The 18234-nt window shown below is 40.8% G+C and overlaps 2 protein-coding genes across 3 annotated transcripts in view; one reads left to right on the forward strand and one right to left on the reverse strand.

The window, feature by feature from the left end:
* Positions 1–18234, reverse strand: part of psmd1 (proteasome 26S subunit, non-ATPase 1) — a 45240-nt gene that overhangs the window by 20901 nt on the left and 6105 nt on the right. For both annotated transcript variants that reach the window (XM_036520670.1, XM_036520668.1), the window contains exons 12-16: positions 18012–18185; positions 17357–17468; positions 16981–17177; positions 16427–16522; positions 15472–15536 (exon numbers count right to left, since the gene is read on the reverse strand). In XM_036520670.1, coding sequence (XP_036376563.1) covers positions 15472–15536; positions 16427–16522; positions 16981–17177; positions 17357–17468; positions 18012–18185 — 644 coding nt within the window. The remainder of the gene's footprint in view (positions 1–15471; positions 15537–16426; positions 16523–16980; positions 17178–17356; positions 17469–18011; positions 18186–18234) is intronic.
* On the forward strand, positions 321–11399 carry htr2b (5-hydroxytryptamine (serotonin) receptor 2B, G protein-coupled). The gene is made up of 4 exons (XM_036520671.1): positions 321–720; positions 2311–2883; positions 8128–8328; positions 10128–11399. The coding sequence occupies exons 2-4, from the start codon at positions 2676–2678 to the stop codon at positions 11033–11035; spliced, it is 1317 nt and encodes a 438-aa protein (XP_036376564.1). The 5' UTR covers positions 321–720; positions 2311–2675; the 3' UTR covers positions 11036–11399.

Consider the following 18234-nt stretch of genomic DNA (forward strand, 5'->3'; position numbering starts at 1 on the left):
TACCATAATGTTTAAAGGTACACAGATGCAACAGGGCACATCAGGCAGCATTTTACCAAACAGCCTACCCCACTCACACCCCCACCCCCTTGATGTCCACACCCTCCCTTGCCCCAGCAAGGGGGAAGGCAGGGAGTGACAAATATAAACAGCGGGTCTGCTGTGCCGAAGGAAACTGCCTCCCAGAACCACTGGCACACATCCAGCTCAAAGACATTCATCTGTTTTCCTCCAGACTGAGTCAGAGGCAAGCTAGTGAGCATGAGGGAGGGAGAGAGAAGGTGCAAGTCAACCAGAGCGGGCAGGAGAAAGAGGGGGAGGGAGGGAGAGAGACTAAGAGAGGGAGCCAGAGGATCTCGGCAAGTTTTAAACCTGTGATCACAAGAGGTGATGCAGAGCGGGACTGGGGAGCCTTCCAACACTCAGGAACAAAGGGAGCTCATGCAATTCCATCAGATAGTATTTTGGATTTACCCTAAAGGAAAGGGTCTGTCAAATTCAAGTGATTACATATGAAAAAAGGGGGCAGCTCTTGTTCGGAGAGGAGGGGGGGGTTAGCAAAAGTGAGGTGAGCTCCTGCAAAGGGGAGCACAACACTTCGCTTCGCGTTTCGCGTGACTCAAAAGGAGAGGGCAGCGCCATGCGCCTCGGCACCGAGGACATTCAGCCATGACACAGAGTGACACACACGGTCACACACCTCTGAGGTTTTGGATAAAGGTAAGGAAACTAACAAAACTAAAGACTCTTAAAACCTAAAACCTTTCACCTGAAAACTGTGTGGTCTATTGTGCCGAAAATAATTTATACAATGTATCTAAATCTAAGATTATACTGGCGAAACTACTTATTTCTTGTCAGTGTGCAACTTTTCATGATCGCTGGTAGATTAAGAAAATAATTTTTACAATTTTTTTTTTTTTTTAAATAAGATTCTTGTTTAAATTCTAAATATCAAACAAATGGATTAGAGGATACATACAGTATTTCTCGTATACTGATATCGATTTTCAGTTAAGAAAAAAACTTGCTGCAGACCGATTAAAGTTCATTACTGTTATAACTGAACAGCCTGACAATGACCAGTTTGAAATGGCTACTTTTTAAATGGCAAACAATTATACAACTAAAATGGTAAAATTTATGACCGTCTTGTTTCAAGTCAAAAATGGAAATTGTAACAGTCATACAGAAATAAAAAGATTTTTACTGCATAGCGTAGATGATAAATTGTATCACAATAAAAGCCTAAAATAGGATTAAAAAGCATGTTTCTGGAGACATACTTGAACTAGTGGCCCAATACATAAAGTGGGTCATCATCTTCCCTTGCACGAAAGAGATCCGGGGAAATTTTCAGATCAACTTGTCATTCAGTGACTGCACAACTGAGTGAGGATTTGACCCCACAACAAAATGTACATTATACATGGGGGAAAAAATAAATCTTAACAACAACAACAGAATATAAAGTTCAGGTTTTGTTGCTTCTAAATCTATGTAAGATCAATTCAGCAAAAAGGAGCACACATTCTAAAATTCAAGACATGGGTATATAATAAAAATAAAATATTGAAATAGACTAAAAAAAAAATTAAAATCAAATACCTGAAGAATTCATTTTGTTGTATATATAAAATTCCCACTTGCTTACTGCAATTTGTAATTCATTATTAGTTTAGCTGATTTTCTCGTGCAGTTTACTTTCTTGCCATTGACAATAAGAGAGAGAATTATCTTTAAGAATCCCAAATGGAAATCTGAAATTGCTAAGTATTGCTAATGGTGAGAATGAAAACACTGGTGCTGAATTTCATTATGTCTCTGGGAAGAAACAACACAGCGCTCTGCACCATGTGGTTATAAAGGAAATTACATTAATTAAACTAATTGCCTGCAGTAATTTGTTTTTTCACATGGAAAGGAAATCTATTTGCACAGGCTTCGGTCATCATGTCTAAAGGGTAATCAAAATACACGCATGTATAAAAATTACATTTTAAAGTCACTGAAATTGAAATTAAAATCATGCAACGTCTCAATTTACAAAGCCTGATCAGTTTGCTGTCAGTGATGTACGAACTGCTGTGCCCTAAAGGCCTTCAACATCACATCACGTTGCGTCACCTGACAGTAACAGTGAAGTCGACGGTCACTGATTAGTTTCATCTCGTTTCATGAATGGCCTTAATATGGCTTGAGGAAAAATGGGGCAAGTTCAATATCATTTGCAATCTTAAAATGTGTCATGTGTCAATTCAAGAGAGTGTTATTGTAAAAACAATGGTGTTCATGTGTTTCTTTACTTAGGACAGTCCTGTGTGATCAGGAAGCACTTCCCACCCCAGGAGCAGAGACCAGCAGAACCAGGACTACAGCATATACCATCGCACACCGTGCCACTCCACGATACTCGTTTCCCTGTGGAAGTACAGCCCACCAGCGGATTACTGCCCATACTAAGCAGGAGGAGCCTATCTGTTTAAATAAAGATTCAGAACTGAGAGTAGCAGCTTAGAAGCAGCGGGCAGGGGCTGACAGCCCCGCCGGTGAGCTGGCTCTGCAGCGGCCCTGCCTCCTCCCCCAGACGCGTGGGCCCCCGTGACCATGCTGGCCCATCCTCCGGAGACACCCAGAGCACAGCCACCACCCGCGCGCCAGCCGGCCACCCTGACATGTCCCAACAAGGAATGTGCTGGGCGGCCCTGCTCATTGTCATGGTCATCATCCCCACCATTGGGGGCAACATCCTGGTCATCTTGGCCGTGGCCCTCGAAAAGAAGTTGCAGAACGCCACTAACTACTTCCTCATGTCCCTGGCAGTAGCCGACCTGCTGGTGGGGTTGCTGGTGATGCCCATTGCCCTTGTCACCGTGCTCTACAGTAAGTACAGCCCTGGCTTGTCTTTCGACAACAGCTTCCCCCTCATCATGAGGATTTTATCTGCTGTGAGGCACACTCCCAGTCCCAGATGCCATGATGAACCAGCTTTAGGAAAACTGGTTCATCATGACACCTGGGAATGTCTTACAAAAGAGTTTCAGCAACAGCAGTTCCAAGCAACACTTCACCAAGTTATGTCTAAGGAGCAACATTGTGGGCATGACTGGGCCTAACTGATGACCTTAGCCTGCTTTTCATGAATAGCCTTCCTGTCATACTGAGATGTGTAAACATCAATTCATTCAACTCGCATATTGTTCATACGCATGCACAGCAAGACAAATAGATCTACTGCACTGAAACTGTTTAGGAAAAGATACAGCAATACTTCTTTGCATGAAGTAGCAATCATTCTAACAGCAATCAAATTCCTTTGCTGATGACTCTTTCTTTCAACTGAGCTTCTACTGCCACCAAGCCCCAGCCAATGCATTACTCTTCATTAACTGGACTGGTTGAGGTATGGCTACCAAACACGAGCTCTACCTCGTAAGTGTATAAATTCAGAATGCAAACACGAGCACATTTTCCAAACAGAAAACACATGTGGTGTGATACTCCAGTGATGTGCTAAAGGGGAAAAGCTTGTACACTTCAGCATATTCAAATATATTAAACATATATTCCTGTATCAATTTTTTTTTTTCCAGAACTGTACTGCAGTCCATACATTGTTGCCCTTTTCCTTTTCCTTTACTCCCTCCCAGACATGCGAAATTATCAATTCCTACACCTGTGCTGTGACCACATTGGAGAAATGTCTCCATAAATCAAGCTGGGACACAAAAGGAGAATAATGGGCATTAATAACTCCTATGCATCAAAGCAGACAGAGGAATAGTGTGTGAACATGTGTGTTTTCATTTGCTCAGAGGATTTCTTTTTTTACTGGAGTAACTGTAACAGGGCATGTTCCACCGAGGAGCGAGAGCACCACCATCTAAACTGACTACAGTAAGCCCAGCTGCAAAGAAAAAAAAAACACTGCTTCTAAGATTCTAAGAAAATGAGAATTTGTTGAGCTTTCCGGCATTAAGAAAGCCAGACAACCAGCACTAGTCCCACCATGAACAACTCTGCTGTGGGGAACTCTGAAGCCTTACTGGATATTGTGACACATAGGTTTAATGTTGGTTTCCAAATGCTGCTCAAAATTTACCCATGAGGAATACAATTATTCAATCAAAACATTACATAACTACATAAATCAAATTATTTTACTCATGAAAATAAATAAAAATAGTACATCAGCTTGAGAGTACTGACTAGGAAATCATTATGCAGCTAAGGGATACACAAAGCTTTTCAACAGTGCTTTGAGGATCACAATATGAATTGTTAGCTAGAACTGTCAGTTACTCTTGTGGAGGTAATACATAATAAACTAGATATTCTATTCAAATGACAAAAAAAAAAAAAAAAAAGTTAAGTTTTACACACTTGAAAAAATGATCCAAAAAAATGATCCCATATTCTTTACACGCTGAATAGTGCATGAACTTTCCAGTGAAAAATAATTGCCCGTTGTTTTTGTTAAGCCTTCCACTTTCCTGGTCTACTTCATTATTTGCACTTTAAGAAATAACATCATCACATTCTCCAACTCCAGCTCATTTTCTGAAGCTGGAATGAAAACATCTGAAGGTGTCAAAGTAATTATAATCTCAAATTCAAATATCAATTATTTATAAGAAGAGAACCAAGCCGTGCTTAAGCAAAATTCCAAACGTAATATGTTTTACTCAGTTGAAGTTGGGTAAAACTATTTATTCTAGATAATTTCTCTAGATTTATTCTAAACTTCTAAAACCTGCTAGGCTGAATAACAACACTCCAGTATTTATCTGGTAGGAGAGATCTCCATGCATGAGGACACCACCAGGCAGAGATTGCATATATTTTTGCTCATTTTTTGTCTCAAAGCATCGAATAAAATCCTTCAAAAAAAAAAAAAAAAAAAAAAAGGAAATGCACCGGGCCAAAACTGCTGCTGCAGTTGAACCACAAGTCCCAAAAGTCTCATGGCTTGCTTCATAAACTCTTGGGCACAACCCCATGTTCTTGTTGAATGAGAACACAAAAGATTCAGACAAAAGATCACACTAACAAGTGGCTGCCATGGCTGTGCCTTTGTCAGCAGGGAAAATGAAAGAGCCTGTTGGCTTTGCCACTTTCACATAAACAGCCCACGCATTAATGCAGGCTGCTTCTGTTGGGACTTGAATGTGCCTTCCCCTATCGTAGTGCACATCAGCAACGGGTTGCAAGGAAAGTCAAGTACCAACTTGACTGGTCACAAGTGTATACAATCTCAATTCTGTCAGTGTGTCCACATAGCAAATACTATAAAATGTGTTATTCCTCCTTCAGTGCACTGTACATAATTGTGTGTGGCAGACTATATTTCAGTAACGCAGACTACAGGTGTTATTGCCAAAAATATTTGCAACAATTATTTATCACATAGTACAGCACCAAGCAGGAGATAGATACACTGCAGTTAGCCTTGCCACTCTAAGCACCTGCAATGATCCCATTATTGAATAGATTTCAGGTGTGAATGAGGCTATGGCACACAGTATGAACTTTAGTCAAAATCACAGCCTGTACAAGATGGCAATATACTTTTCCTCACACAAACCAGCAACTGTGGTTTAACTTCTGTGTTACAGCATAGTCCAGAGAACAAAAATGTTGTCGGCTAACAATGTCGCCTACAATTCAAGAACTGTGACTTCTTAATACTGCGTTAATATGTGTAACAGACATCTCAATTGGTTCACATGACAAGTGCATGAAATCTCCTGTAATCGTATTCCAAAAGTACAAGAGGACCAGCTCTCTACGTTAATTTAAAGTAATCACCTTCATTAACCGCAAAAGGCCCTACGGTCAATTTAGATGGTGGTAAGACCAGCTACAAAGGAATGAGCGTTTGGAGTTTTTGGACTGAAAGTCAGCCAAACAACCACAGAGCAGATCATCAGATAGAGATAGACCCAGACAGTTTGTCTGTAATATAAATGAAGTTTGCATCACTGTCTAAAGCCATTAAAAGAATCATTAAAAAGCCCTTTTGTGCTGTGAAACTCTTTCATTCTCAAAATGTCATTATTTTAATGTCATTAATGCATTTCTCAAAGAGCCCTGACAGTACTTTGACACATTTTTTGATACATAAAAGGTCTGCCATATAAAAAGTCTTTTCTATTACAATCTGTATAATCGGCTCTCTAGATGGAAACTGGGAGTTCAAATCACTACCTCCAAGACCCAGTAAATGACAGAAAGAACTTGCTGTACACCATATCAGAATAATAAAAAAAAAAATTCTTTAAGAAATAGAAAATAATAATTCCCGGAGCAGGATTTGCCATTTCAAGTTAAACTAACTACTAACCACTCTTCATTAGTTTGACAATGAAGCACTCCACTGTTTTAGCTTTTTTTGCTCCCACTTAATCAAGGGACACTAGATGTGAGGAGAGCTAAAGCAATACTTTTACTGGTATTAACAACCAGGGCCTGGGTACAAACCAAAGACTTCAAGCATAAATTATTTATAGATGAACATGGCCAATGGCAACTTTCTCTGCTTGGCTACGAGCATAAACTCAAACAGTAACAGCAAGCTGATTTGATTTTTACTTTTGGCCAGGTGCATTTTCACATATAAAGGTGCATATTTAAAATAAAGTTGAGAAAGTCTGAAACCAATTACCAAAGACAAACACGCAACTGCAAAAATACTGAAGTGTTAGTTCAGTGGATACAGATGAAAACAATTATGAAGCCCTCAGAAAAATATACTTGTGAAAAACACACATCAAAAATTTATTTTATTACCACAATTAAAGTAAGCAAGTGAACTGTGCATAATTCTCCTAACCAAAGTATTCCAATTAAATGAAGCGCTGAGCACCATTTTACCTATCACAAACAGTAGTTTAAAACCTACCTTTCTGATAATTCGCAAGTATAATTAGCTACTTTCAGAATAAAAAGTTTCTGTCCCAGCTTCATCGGTGTGACTAATGCAGATATAATCAAGGATTTCACAGAGTATCATTTCATCCATTTTACAACTTCACTAAAGGAATCAACACATGGGCTAAATAGGAGGGAAAGCATGTTAAGTTAACCACGACATCCCTTTATTAAATGAGTTCTGCCACATTTGTTGGCTAATTTTAATTTGTGTTCCGGGAGTAAACAAAGTTCTCAAGCAACTTGACGGAAACAAAATCAAGTTGACAGAGCTTGCAGCTCTTTAAAGAGTCATGTCAAGAGACCATTTTCAAGTAAATTCACTCTTTGCACACATAACTTGTTAAATAATCAGTATCAGGACCATTTTAATCTTCTGTTGCTGTTTAATATGTTAGTCTGTTATCTTCTCATGCTGTTTGTATGCACAATGACTATTCACAGTATATGATGCAAAGTTAGGCTGAGAACATTAAAATAAATAACAAAATAATATATTATTATATTGGAAATAAGGAAATAAAGAAATCATGTGTCTTTTACATAGTTACTGCTGACTTAAGGAACTTAAAATATCAATGTCCTGCTCAAAACCCTCCACTACAAGGCTGTACTTCCAGACAAGCTTTTTTATGTATTTGTTATGAACTGACTGTCTTGCAATATACCCAAATACATCCTACTGGAGGTTAACCAGTCTAGTTTAACATTAACCAGGAGGCAAATGTCAGTACAAACAGTTCCAGCTGTATCAGAATTTTTCTCGTTTTAGTGGGAGTGAGCCTAGGTGAATGGGTAAAGCTTACCCCAACAGACAGAACTGGTAAAATCTCTTGATACATTAAGAAGAGACAGTATCCTAAAAGCAGACTGATCCACAAAGGTCAGGGAAAAAAAAATACCAACCATAACAAAAAAGCCAAAGAACCATCACAATTCTATCCAAGACACTGTCCAGACTTTTAAGGGAAAAAAGATCATTGCACATAAACACTGTGCAAACAGATCACAACGTAGCAAAAAAACAAACATTAAACAACAAAAACAGCACTTTCAGCAAGTTTTACTGTACTTTTGTCCTTTATTAAGAGAACATCTCAAAAAACTTTTCAGTGTATGATCCTTAAGGGAATGTTATGTCTTGTCAATGTAGCTGATGAAGCGTATGAAGCCCCATCTCCTCTCCCTGTCTCTAAGATTCTGAGTGGCCGCTGCCCGAGGAACTCTGTCCCATCTGGCTCTTTCTAGACGTCCTGTTTTCCACCGCCTCCATAATGCACCTGTGTGCCATCTCTCTGGATCGCTACATTGCCATTAAGAGGCCCATCCAACACAGCCAGTACAAGTCCAGAGCCAAAGCCCTGGCCAAAATCACGGTGGTGTGGCTTATATCCATCGGTAAGTTAACACAGAATAATACATGAACTCTCTAAATCAGAACGCATTCATCAACAAAGGAGGTGAAAAGTAGTCTCCCTTTCGGACACATGGTCCAGTAGCTAACAAAGAGCTGAATGCAATTAAAATGTCAGTGCTCTTCCTTTGTAAACAGAAGGAAACAATACAAATACAACCTGAGCTATGAACAAATATTTTTGGCTTATCAAATTAAAATGTAGTTCCATTGTAACTGATTATTTACTGAAACTAAATGACTGTCAGCATATAAACATGCTGTGTCTAAAAGGATCTATTATCTCAAAAAGTGTGTGCCAGACAAATCCTTAAAAAAAACATTAAGGGCAAGAGCAAAAGAATCAGTCAATGTACCAGACCACTAAATGGTTCATGTGGTTTTACACCAGTCAAAACATGACAGCCATTGCACACTCCACACAACAATTCATTGCTATTGGTGAAAAAGGCACAATGTGACCCCCGATGGTATTTTTATTTTTTACTCATTTGTAACCATTCGCAGTACGCAATTATCTACCTGACGTTTGGCACATTTGTAAACATCTTTGTGTACTTCCTGTTATGGGTCTACACTCTTGGCTAGGCCCAGATATCCTGAGTGTGATCACAATACAATTCATCCTTATGTTTTCACACCATTGCTTGTTTTATTGCCCAGGTTCTATTTCTTGTGATTGGCCAAGCACAGCCACACCCAATAGGATCACACATGACAGCAATTTGAAGAACTCTTCAGATTGAGCATTAAGTGCACTAATGTATTCTATGGACAAAGGGGGTATTACAACACATTTTGAGACTATCTGCCACAGTCCTTAGATGATTTTTTTTCCTGGTTTAATGATCTTCACATTCATTTCTTTTTACCCTGTATTTATTCCCAATCTAAAATGTCCCACCCTGTATCTCTATTGGAGCTGACTGAACAGTGAGCTCTTTTTACATAAGCACATTAGCTAGTTGCAATGATCTGTTCATACTATATATTAGCTTTTGGGGAAATTAAATTAAACACCCTGCAAGCTGGACTCATTAACATCAACCCAGACACTGGCTTAGCTTCTGCAGGCTTTACCCTTTGACTGTGGTACTCCAGCTACATTTCACAGGGCCAGACAGCTGTCTCCTCAGCTGTACACCAGGATATTCCTTCTTTTACTAGAGGTCTAACTGACACAATTTCTATATTGACCTAGCAGTATTACTGAGCATAACCAGATGATAGTGGTTAGGACTTATGAGATCAGAATTTAGAAGCTTATGCCTGTAGAAGGGTTTAGGAGTGCAAGTTAACTTTCAGAACTACCACGGTCAGGGATTTATGGTTCATTTATTGAATTTACAGGGCTTTAAATCAGAGATTTTCCAGGAGTAATGGCTTTATGCAGTTTCCGTTTATGACTCTGCTGCATGGCCTTTGCTTTCTTCAGCTCTTTCTTCCATGACAACATGGAAGTAGCTCAAAGTTTTACACATCTATAGCTCAGAAGAAAATGGAAGATTTGATGACTTTATACCCATAATAAAAGGCAAAGAAAAACCCTGATTAAAAGTGACCCTTTCAGAGTTTTTCATGTTTGGAAAGAATCTGAATCAATTCTGCCAGATTCTACATCTAATTGCTGCATTTATTGTTTTATGACTCAATGTGAATCAAAGTGACTGAAATCATCTCCCCGCACTATGTAAAAGACTCAAGCTGCAACTTTTTTCCAACAAAGTCTTAACTGAAGGCTTCTCTCAGTGCAAATAATTAACTCTCCTCTGCTCCTTTGCAGGTATTGCCATACCCATCCCCACAAAAGGCCTAACAAACTTTCCAAACAACACAACCTTCCTCAACAAGTCCTGTGTTCTGAAACCTGAAAGTTTCCATGAGTTCATCAAGTTTGGGTCCTTGGCAGCGTTCTTCATTCCGCTCACCATCATGATGGTCATCTACCTGCTGACCATCCAGGTGCTGCGGAAGAAAGCCCATCTGCTCAAATCCAAGGTGTCCCAACGCTTCAGCGGGCCAACAGTGGCCACAGTTTTCCAGAGGGAGGTGTCCACAAACTCTTCACCAGACAGGGCATCCACGTTAGAGGGGCCCAAGCGGGACAAGGTGCCAAACATCAACTCCATGAGTGGGGACGAGATCCCCATCCGCAGAATGTCCACCATGGGCAAGAAGTCCATGCAGAACCTCAGCAATGAGCAGCGGGCTTCCAAAGTCCTGGGCATAGTCTTTTTATTGTTTGTGGTCATGTGGTGCCCTTTCTTCATTACTAACGTGACCTCTGTGCTCTGCAAGAGCTGCAACGAGGTTGTTGTAAAGAGGCTGATGGAGATTTTCGTCTGGGTGGGCTACGTCTCCTCGGGCATCAACCCCCTGGTCTATACCCTTTTCAACAAGACGTTCCGTAAGGCTTTCACCCGTTACATCACCTGTAACTACAGTGGCACAAGGCCTTCCAAGCTGCAGAGCAGAAACTTGACGCGGATATCGTTCCGCTCATCCGTCAAGGAGAACTCAAAGTTTTTCATGAAGCATGGGATGAGGAACGGCATCAACCCTGTGGCTTATCAGAGCCCGCTGAGGCGGCGGCCCCCATCCGTTCCATGCTCGGCCAGCATTCTGCTGGATACCTTGCTCCTCACTGAAAATGAGGGCTGCAAGGACAAGGAGCAGGTCAGCTATGTGTAGCTTTAAAGCTCCCTCTAGTATTTACGCTGTAAGGATGTGAGGGAAGTCAATGATGGGAAAATGGACCTTTTGTCACAAACGTGGACTCGTACTGTGCAAGTCAAAGAGTCATACTGTAGCCACAGCATACTGAAAAGGGACCATTAAAAAGAACAAGGCTACTTAGGTTGATTTAATATAATGAGGGGTCCAACATGGATGCAACAAATGTAAAAAATAAAATGAAGGGCCTCAAATAAACAATGAATTTGCAAAAGCATTTAAGGAAGCTAACAAAGACTACACATCTCACAGAGAATGAGGTCCAGTACACTATAGCCAAATCATTCTCTTATATGGTCGAAACAGGCTGAAATACATGGAACAAACACATGGAACAAACAATTCTGCGTATCCACACTAATGAAGACGCTGTCTTCATGCAAATCCTAGCACCTTGGGCCATGGCGATGTTCATGAAGGAGCCACAATCATCCCGACACAGTCCTGCCCACTAGAACTCAATTCTGCTCCTTCACATCTTCAGCCTTGTCAACTCTAAGCTTTTCTTTAGTCATCTTTTCTAAACAGCAAAAATTGTTACTGGCAGCACCGACAAAAAGTACTTCTTTTTTATCTCGGTGTTAAGCAAAGCAAAATATCAGAAACAGCAATTCTTCTTTCCAAATGTCTGAATACAAACAAATGACTGTATATGGTAATAAAAAGGAAACTGAAAATGGGAAGAGTTGGTGACCTTTTCAAAGGAGAATGTACATGCAATAGCGCATCTGGTATAAAGCAGATATTGGTTCAACAACACACAAACTTGTGCTTGCTTTGAAAAGTCACAAATTTTGCAGGAGTTTCTTTGTTTTCTGCAACTCTCCCAATCACTGTGTAGAATTTTCTTGGTATCAAATCGAGTACACTGCCTTCACTCTTGATCTGGCCTATTGTCATATTCATCTAAGGGTTCATATTGTTTTAGCAATAAGCTAGTAACAGCAGAGTCAGCTATGCAAAATGTTTGACAATAACCACAATTTATTGGTTAAGTCCTTAACTGTAATACAAGACATTACCTAAATATTTCCTCTGGAGGAGAGTAATCCATTTTTTTTCTTGTCAGATTTCTTTCAGTTTTTATGAACCCAGTGGCTCTATAATATACAATTTTTCTGTCCTCAATTCAGTGAAATGTTACCTTTCAAAAACAAGAACACTGACAGCAGACTGCAGTAGTAAAACAAAAACTAAGGGTTCCTGAGATGTGCAGCATACAGGTTCTGTGCAGTTATGAATGCACCCCCATGAGTGTATTACTAATCTCATCAGCAAATCTTTTTAAAGTGCATAACAATAAACACTACAAGATTAGGTCAATTAAACAAGTCAACTTAATTTGGCCAAATGTCACCGAGACACCCCTTGAACTAACAAAGTCAAATAAGAGGGCTCAGTTTGAACAGGCAAGTGTCCCAAACAGGCACACGAGTGGTCTCAGAAGTTGGCCTGTAACCAGAAAGTTGCAGGTCTGAATGGATGGTGGGACAAAGCTACTGTCCCTTTAAACAAGGTCTTTCAACTACTATGCTTCACAAAATGCCTTGTTTTATAAACAGATGACATTTTAACATTACTTAAACAAGTTGTCTTCAAGAGCATCTTGTGCAAATGAACAACAAAGAAGTCATTAGCAATCTGAGATAATTACCAAATTGTAGTAACATTTCCAATGGAAGTGAACCAGTTAACTCTCCCTACTGTTATTAACAAATACTCAGATCTTTTAGTGCTGTTGTAAAGGTCTGCACCAAAAAATAAAGATATATATATATATATATATATATATATATATATATATGTAATTTTTCTAATCATTACTTTCTTTGCTAGTTGTCAACACTAAACAGTCTAATCACCAGTTACATTCATGGACAGCTGATATCTAAGTCCTTGGTTTAATTCAGCCTGCACAGGGACACACCGGGACAGAGAAACCAGTAATTTTCCCACCATTTACTTATTTCAGACAATTTTTCAAAAATTTTAACCCTGAGACATTTCAGTGACGGTTAACTGAATAAGCCAGGAAGGTAGTGAAAACAAACTCTACACTTAAATACTCACAACATTTTGCCAGCAACCTTCAGTGAGAAGTAGAGACATATACACTCGCTTATAAAATGGGCAATGCATTCCAATGTTAACAATGCTACGATGGATACCTAACAACTGGCATTTTAACTCCGGTATTACCCATCATTAGAACTGCCAGGTCTGAAACAAACTGTTGACTGTTGACTAATTTATTAAACGTGTAAATCTTTTGACAGAGTAGGGGGAAGGGGAAGACGCTGTGTCTCTTACAGCCAGAGAACAGGTCATGTTTGCAAAAAAACCTTTGCTTGACCTATCCTGTCTCACCAACTCCCAAACTGTCACTTCACACAACACAACCCTAAAACCCAGCACCAGTGAGGAGCCTCTGAGAACCCACGGGGATGGTTCTGAATTGTTTCAGTTCAGGAGGCTCTCCAAACACAGGGATGATTTACAGCTGGTATACCTTACAGCCAATTGATCATAAGAATATCGCATGGCCTTTTTTGGGCTTAAAATAGTCCTCCAGTTCCTCCACTTGGCCTGCTGTACTGTTTAATACTACTGTGCTGCCTGTAATGGATAAATTTACATCTAATGATGAGGGACATATTCTTATAAACAGATCAGAAAAAACACAACTCAGACTTTTACCAAAAGCACTACGTATTTCACCATTATGCTACCTTCCAGAACCTGGTCTTGGCCTTGCTCTATCAACTGCTAACCTGCCAGTATGCCTTTGGAAAGGGGTGTATCATATGCGCATCACTTATTTTGGTTCCATTTTCATGTGTGGTCCAATAGCACTGACCTGACATTTTCTCATTAGAGCTGAACTTCTGAGGAAAGACAGTCACAAAGAGTGGATTACAGGCCCCCTCAGTTCTTGTTCCTTGTTTAGTTTGAACAGAAATTAACTGACTCGTGGCCTCTGAAAACAGGTGAGCCAGACTAAAATCCTCCCCACACCAGGCCTACTGTCCATCCAATGAGTTTCCTTCCTGTGTTCATCACACTTCCCTAAACTAGAACAGAAACACCACATACTTTGGAACCACTTATTGCGAAACTAACAGTAATTCAGCTACAGATCATACTGATCAAGAACTTCCTCTACTACTTCACAAGCAGGCCGATGAAGGAATCATTTTTTCAGCACTTTTACATTTCTACAGATAAGGCCATGATCACAGTGTGTGTAGGTCAGAAAAACAGTGCTACTGCAGGAAATGAGAGAAAGAAAATGAAACGTGTGACAAAGTTAAAGATGACTTGGGCTGATAACCACGATCGGTCTTTCAATGACAGCAATGCAAGACTCTTGCAGACGGAGGCGGAATGTTAGAAATAAAACCACCACCAATTGATATGTCTATTAATATGCTGGCTGTCTTAACAACACATCTACGGTTTTATGGAAACAGACCATACAAAAGGTCATAACTGATTGACCTCACTGTACAGGGTATACTAGCATTTATGATTTTAAAACTTTTCAAAGCTTTTCATCTGAACAAAGCATAACCCCGAGCAGAAAATTCTAGGCCAGTGCCTCAAGAAACACATAGCAATGGCCAAATGCCTGGCCTGAAAAACACATCAGTGTGTAAACAATGCATATCAAAAACAAGGTACTCTTCATCACAGTGGACGCACAGCAAACTTTCATTCGAAAAACAAAACTGACAAAACTGCACAGCTGGCTGCCACTAGTGTTTGTATAATTATGAGATATGACTGTGTTTTGCAACAGTATGGAGTATCACAGCATTTGCACGTATTTATTTCCACTGCTGTGTCCAGCGCTGCATAACACCAGCAAAATTAAAGCCTGTGATCTACTGGAAATTAACACAGGTATTCCAAAGCATTTACTTTGTTACCTAAACTGTCATCACAGCATGTTGGAGACGGAGTATCAACCAAAACTACTCATTTATTTGCTCTGCTTTTTTCATGCACTGCAATGATTTGGAAAAAAGTTTTTTAACGGGGCAGACAAAACCAGAACTGTCAGTCAACAGCAGCGCCAAAGGTGCGTGCACCCTGACTGGCGATCAAGAGTGGAAGTCCATTTCCATAAATCAGCAGCGCTGATGGGAGCGATCAATTCAGTCATTTGTTTTGGATGTCATAAAGGAGGTGAGAACACAAACCAAGGATGAGGTATATGTGGAAAAAAAAGCTGTCAAATCCTATTTGAAAAGTATTTCAAAACTATGGGAGGAATTCTGTGTATACACAAAGGAGCCAATAAATCAAAGCTGGAGAAAGAAGAGTTGGGGACCACAGGGGGGCAGGATGCCCAGACAGCAGTCCTGAAATGGCAGCGGGAGGAAGGACTGTACCTGAACATGATGAATCCGATGGACTCCACCGCCGCCCTCCTGACGTCGTCGTTCACATCGCTCACCTGCCACACGAAAACAATTCCATTAGTAGGAATGCAATTGGTCAGGGCAGTCAAAGAGGAGGACAAGAGATCACCAGAAGTGCCCTGTGGTACTTAGAGGCAAAGCCCCATCCAATGGCTAATGCCAGAATAATTGCCTTAAATTCAGAACTGAAAATGTAGTCTCATAGCACTTTAATAAAAAAGAATAAATCAGATGCAGCACTGATTTAGACATCAAAATAGCCTTAACAGATCAAAATAATTACTGGCAGTCACAACACAATTGCTCTTTAAAGTAACACTGACAACTAACCTTGAGCTCAACTTGTACAGTCCTTACAAAACCAAAAAATGTATTTAGCCATTACATAACCACAAATATAGAGCCGATAATAATATATTTCTACGGAAAGAGATAGTATTGCATGGCATAGCTGTCACCCTGCTGCTAGTCTCTGCAGATTTATACGATTTATATGGCTTTGTCATCTACAAGTACCATTATATTGGCATTAACTTACAGATTTCCATTACCTTAATTAAGTCATCAGTATGCGTACTCTTGTAATCTCAAAAGCGAGAGATTCAGGGGTTTGACAGTATCCTTCATTGCTAATTATGCTTGTTACCTTCTCCATGACTAGCAGATGTTGCCATCTACTGGGAGACAAGAGGGCGGCCCATTCAGCCTCATTTTTCACTTATACATGGGAAGAGAGACCTTCCACAGACAAACATGAAAACATGATTCCTTCTAAGAAGTAAACAACAATTAGACACTGACTGGCAAAGGCTGCAGTAACACCATTTCCATCCCTGCCTGACGTTCCACTACTGAAAATCCCTGGTCTAACTGCTCCTGTCTCTGTGTAACGAAAGGGGGAGTGTGTGTGGGGGGGGGGACTCACAGCCACGTGAAGCAGGCGTCGGATGGCCTTGTTGTTTCCAGAGCCGCAGTATGCCATTCCCACTGTGTACATTCCCGAACGCCGCAGGATGGGGTCCTGGAACAGCACATGGAGACAAAACAGACTCTCACTGGCCTGCCTCTCCACAGACTGTTGTTAGGACAAGGCTGAAGGCAGGAACATCTCAGGGTAACTGACACCGACATTTACTGTACTGAACAAGGGCTGCATCATAAGGCATGCATTCTTTGAGAGTTTGAGGGTTGTTTAAGATGGTGCTGCCTAATGCCAAATCAGTGGTTAAAAAAACCCACAGGAGCGACTTCGCTTTGCATTGATGGAGTGCAGAAATCTGCCAAGTTAAGAAATTTAACCTCCTTTTCAAGACATGCAATGACCCCATTTCTTTACAAGACATATATATGTGTAAAAAAAACACTGTACACAGTGCTTCCTGGTTACACAAATGCTGCTGAGATCCATGAAATGGTTTTTCTAGCGGGACACAGTAACTCCATATTGTGTGCCCTGGGCCAAAAGGAGCTTTGCGGTACCTTATCCCTGCACAGGCTCTCAATGAGCGTGTCAGCCTCTTCCATTCTGCCGTACATGACCAGCGCGATGCCCACTGCCAGCCCCCGCAGGATCTTCTCGTGTTGCGTCTCCTGGGCATAGCCCACCATGTCCTCGATGGCCTGGGCAGACTTGGAGCCCAGCATCACCAACCCCAGAGCCAGCCCAGCCGCCTCACCTAGGCATTAAAACACACGCTGAGCAAGGGAGTACTGCCACTGCCTAACTGCACCCTTAGAATCAAAACAATGTCATACCATACATGCTTGTTTACAATTTCTTCAATCACTCATGCCAGAGGTCTCCCTTTTCAGGATGTTAAGACGTAAGACAAAGCACGTAATACCACTGCAATACCTGTGACTGCATCGTCCTGGTACAGATTGGACTTGAGGAGGTCATAGACATCCTGACGGGCAGTGCCCAGGGCAGCTAGTCCCAGGCCCAGTCCACCGCCATGGCGGACAATCTACAGAAATGAAAATGCAGCGAGCGTCATAAAAATGCATTTTTACATTGCATTATATCATTTAGCAGACCTTTTTATGCAGGGCAACTTAAACACACATAGTTTACAATTTCATCCATTTATACAGCTGGTACCTTGCCCAAGGGTACAACAGCAATGCCCCAGCATGAAATCAAACTGGCAATCTTTCAATTAAGAGCCCTGCTTCTTACCACTACAGCACACTACTGCCCACTTAGGACCCTAAACAATCCAACTGCAATGCATTTTCTCATTAACTCTGAGCAAAAAAAAAAAGAAACACTGAAATATGTCAATCATTTCAGGCATTCATACACAGAAACATTTCATAATATCAGCAACAGACAAATTGTGGTGCTTATTATCAACCATAACTTTATCTAAAACAAATGCTGAAGTTGCTAATGTCCATTTCTCAGTTAAGTAAGAACAAATAGGATTGTGACTGCCGTCAGTTCTAACTTTGTGAGTTCTAACTCACCAACTCTCATACAAATGACATTGACCGTCCCCGCCACTTACATCGTTGCTGGCATTCTTCAGCTGGCTGAGCAGGTAGTCGATGATGTCACCCCCGTGGTTGGCATGGATCAGCCCAAGGGCATACAGACCTCCTCCCTCCTGATAGGCTGACCCAGGGGAGGTGTCTTTGGGCAGGTATGTGGCCATCAGCTGCAATGCCTCCTTCTCATGGCCCTGAACACAGAATTCATGCGCTCAGCATTAAAAAGCTCTTATAGTGGAC

This window comes from Megalops cyprinoides, chromosome 2, assembly GCF_013368585.1.
Source record: "Megalops cyprinoides isolate fMegCyp1 chromosome 2, fMegCyp1.pri, whole genome shotgun sequence".
NCBI classification, from domain to species: Eukaryota; Metazoa; Chordata; class Actinopteri; order Elopiformes; family Megalopidae; genus Megalops; species Megalops cyprinoides.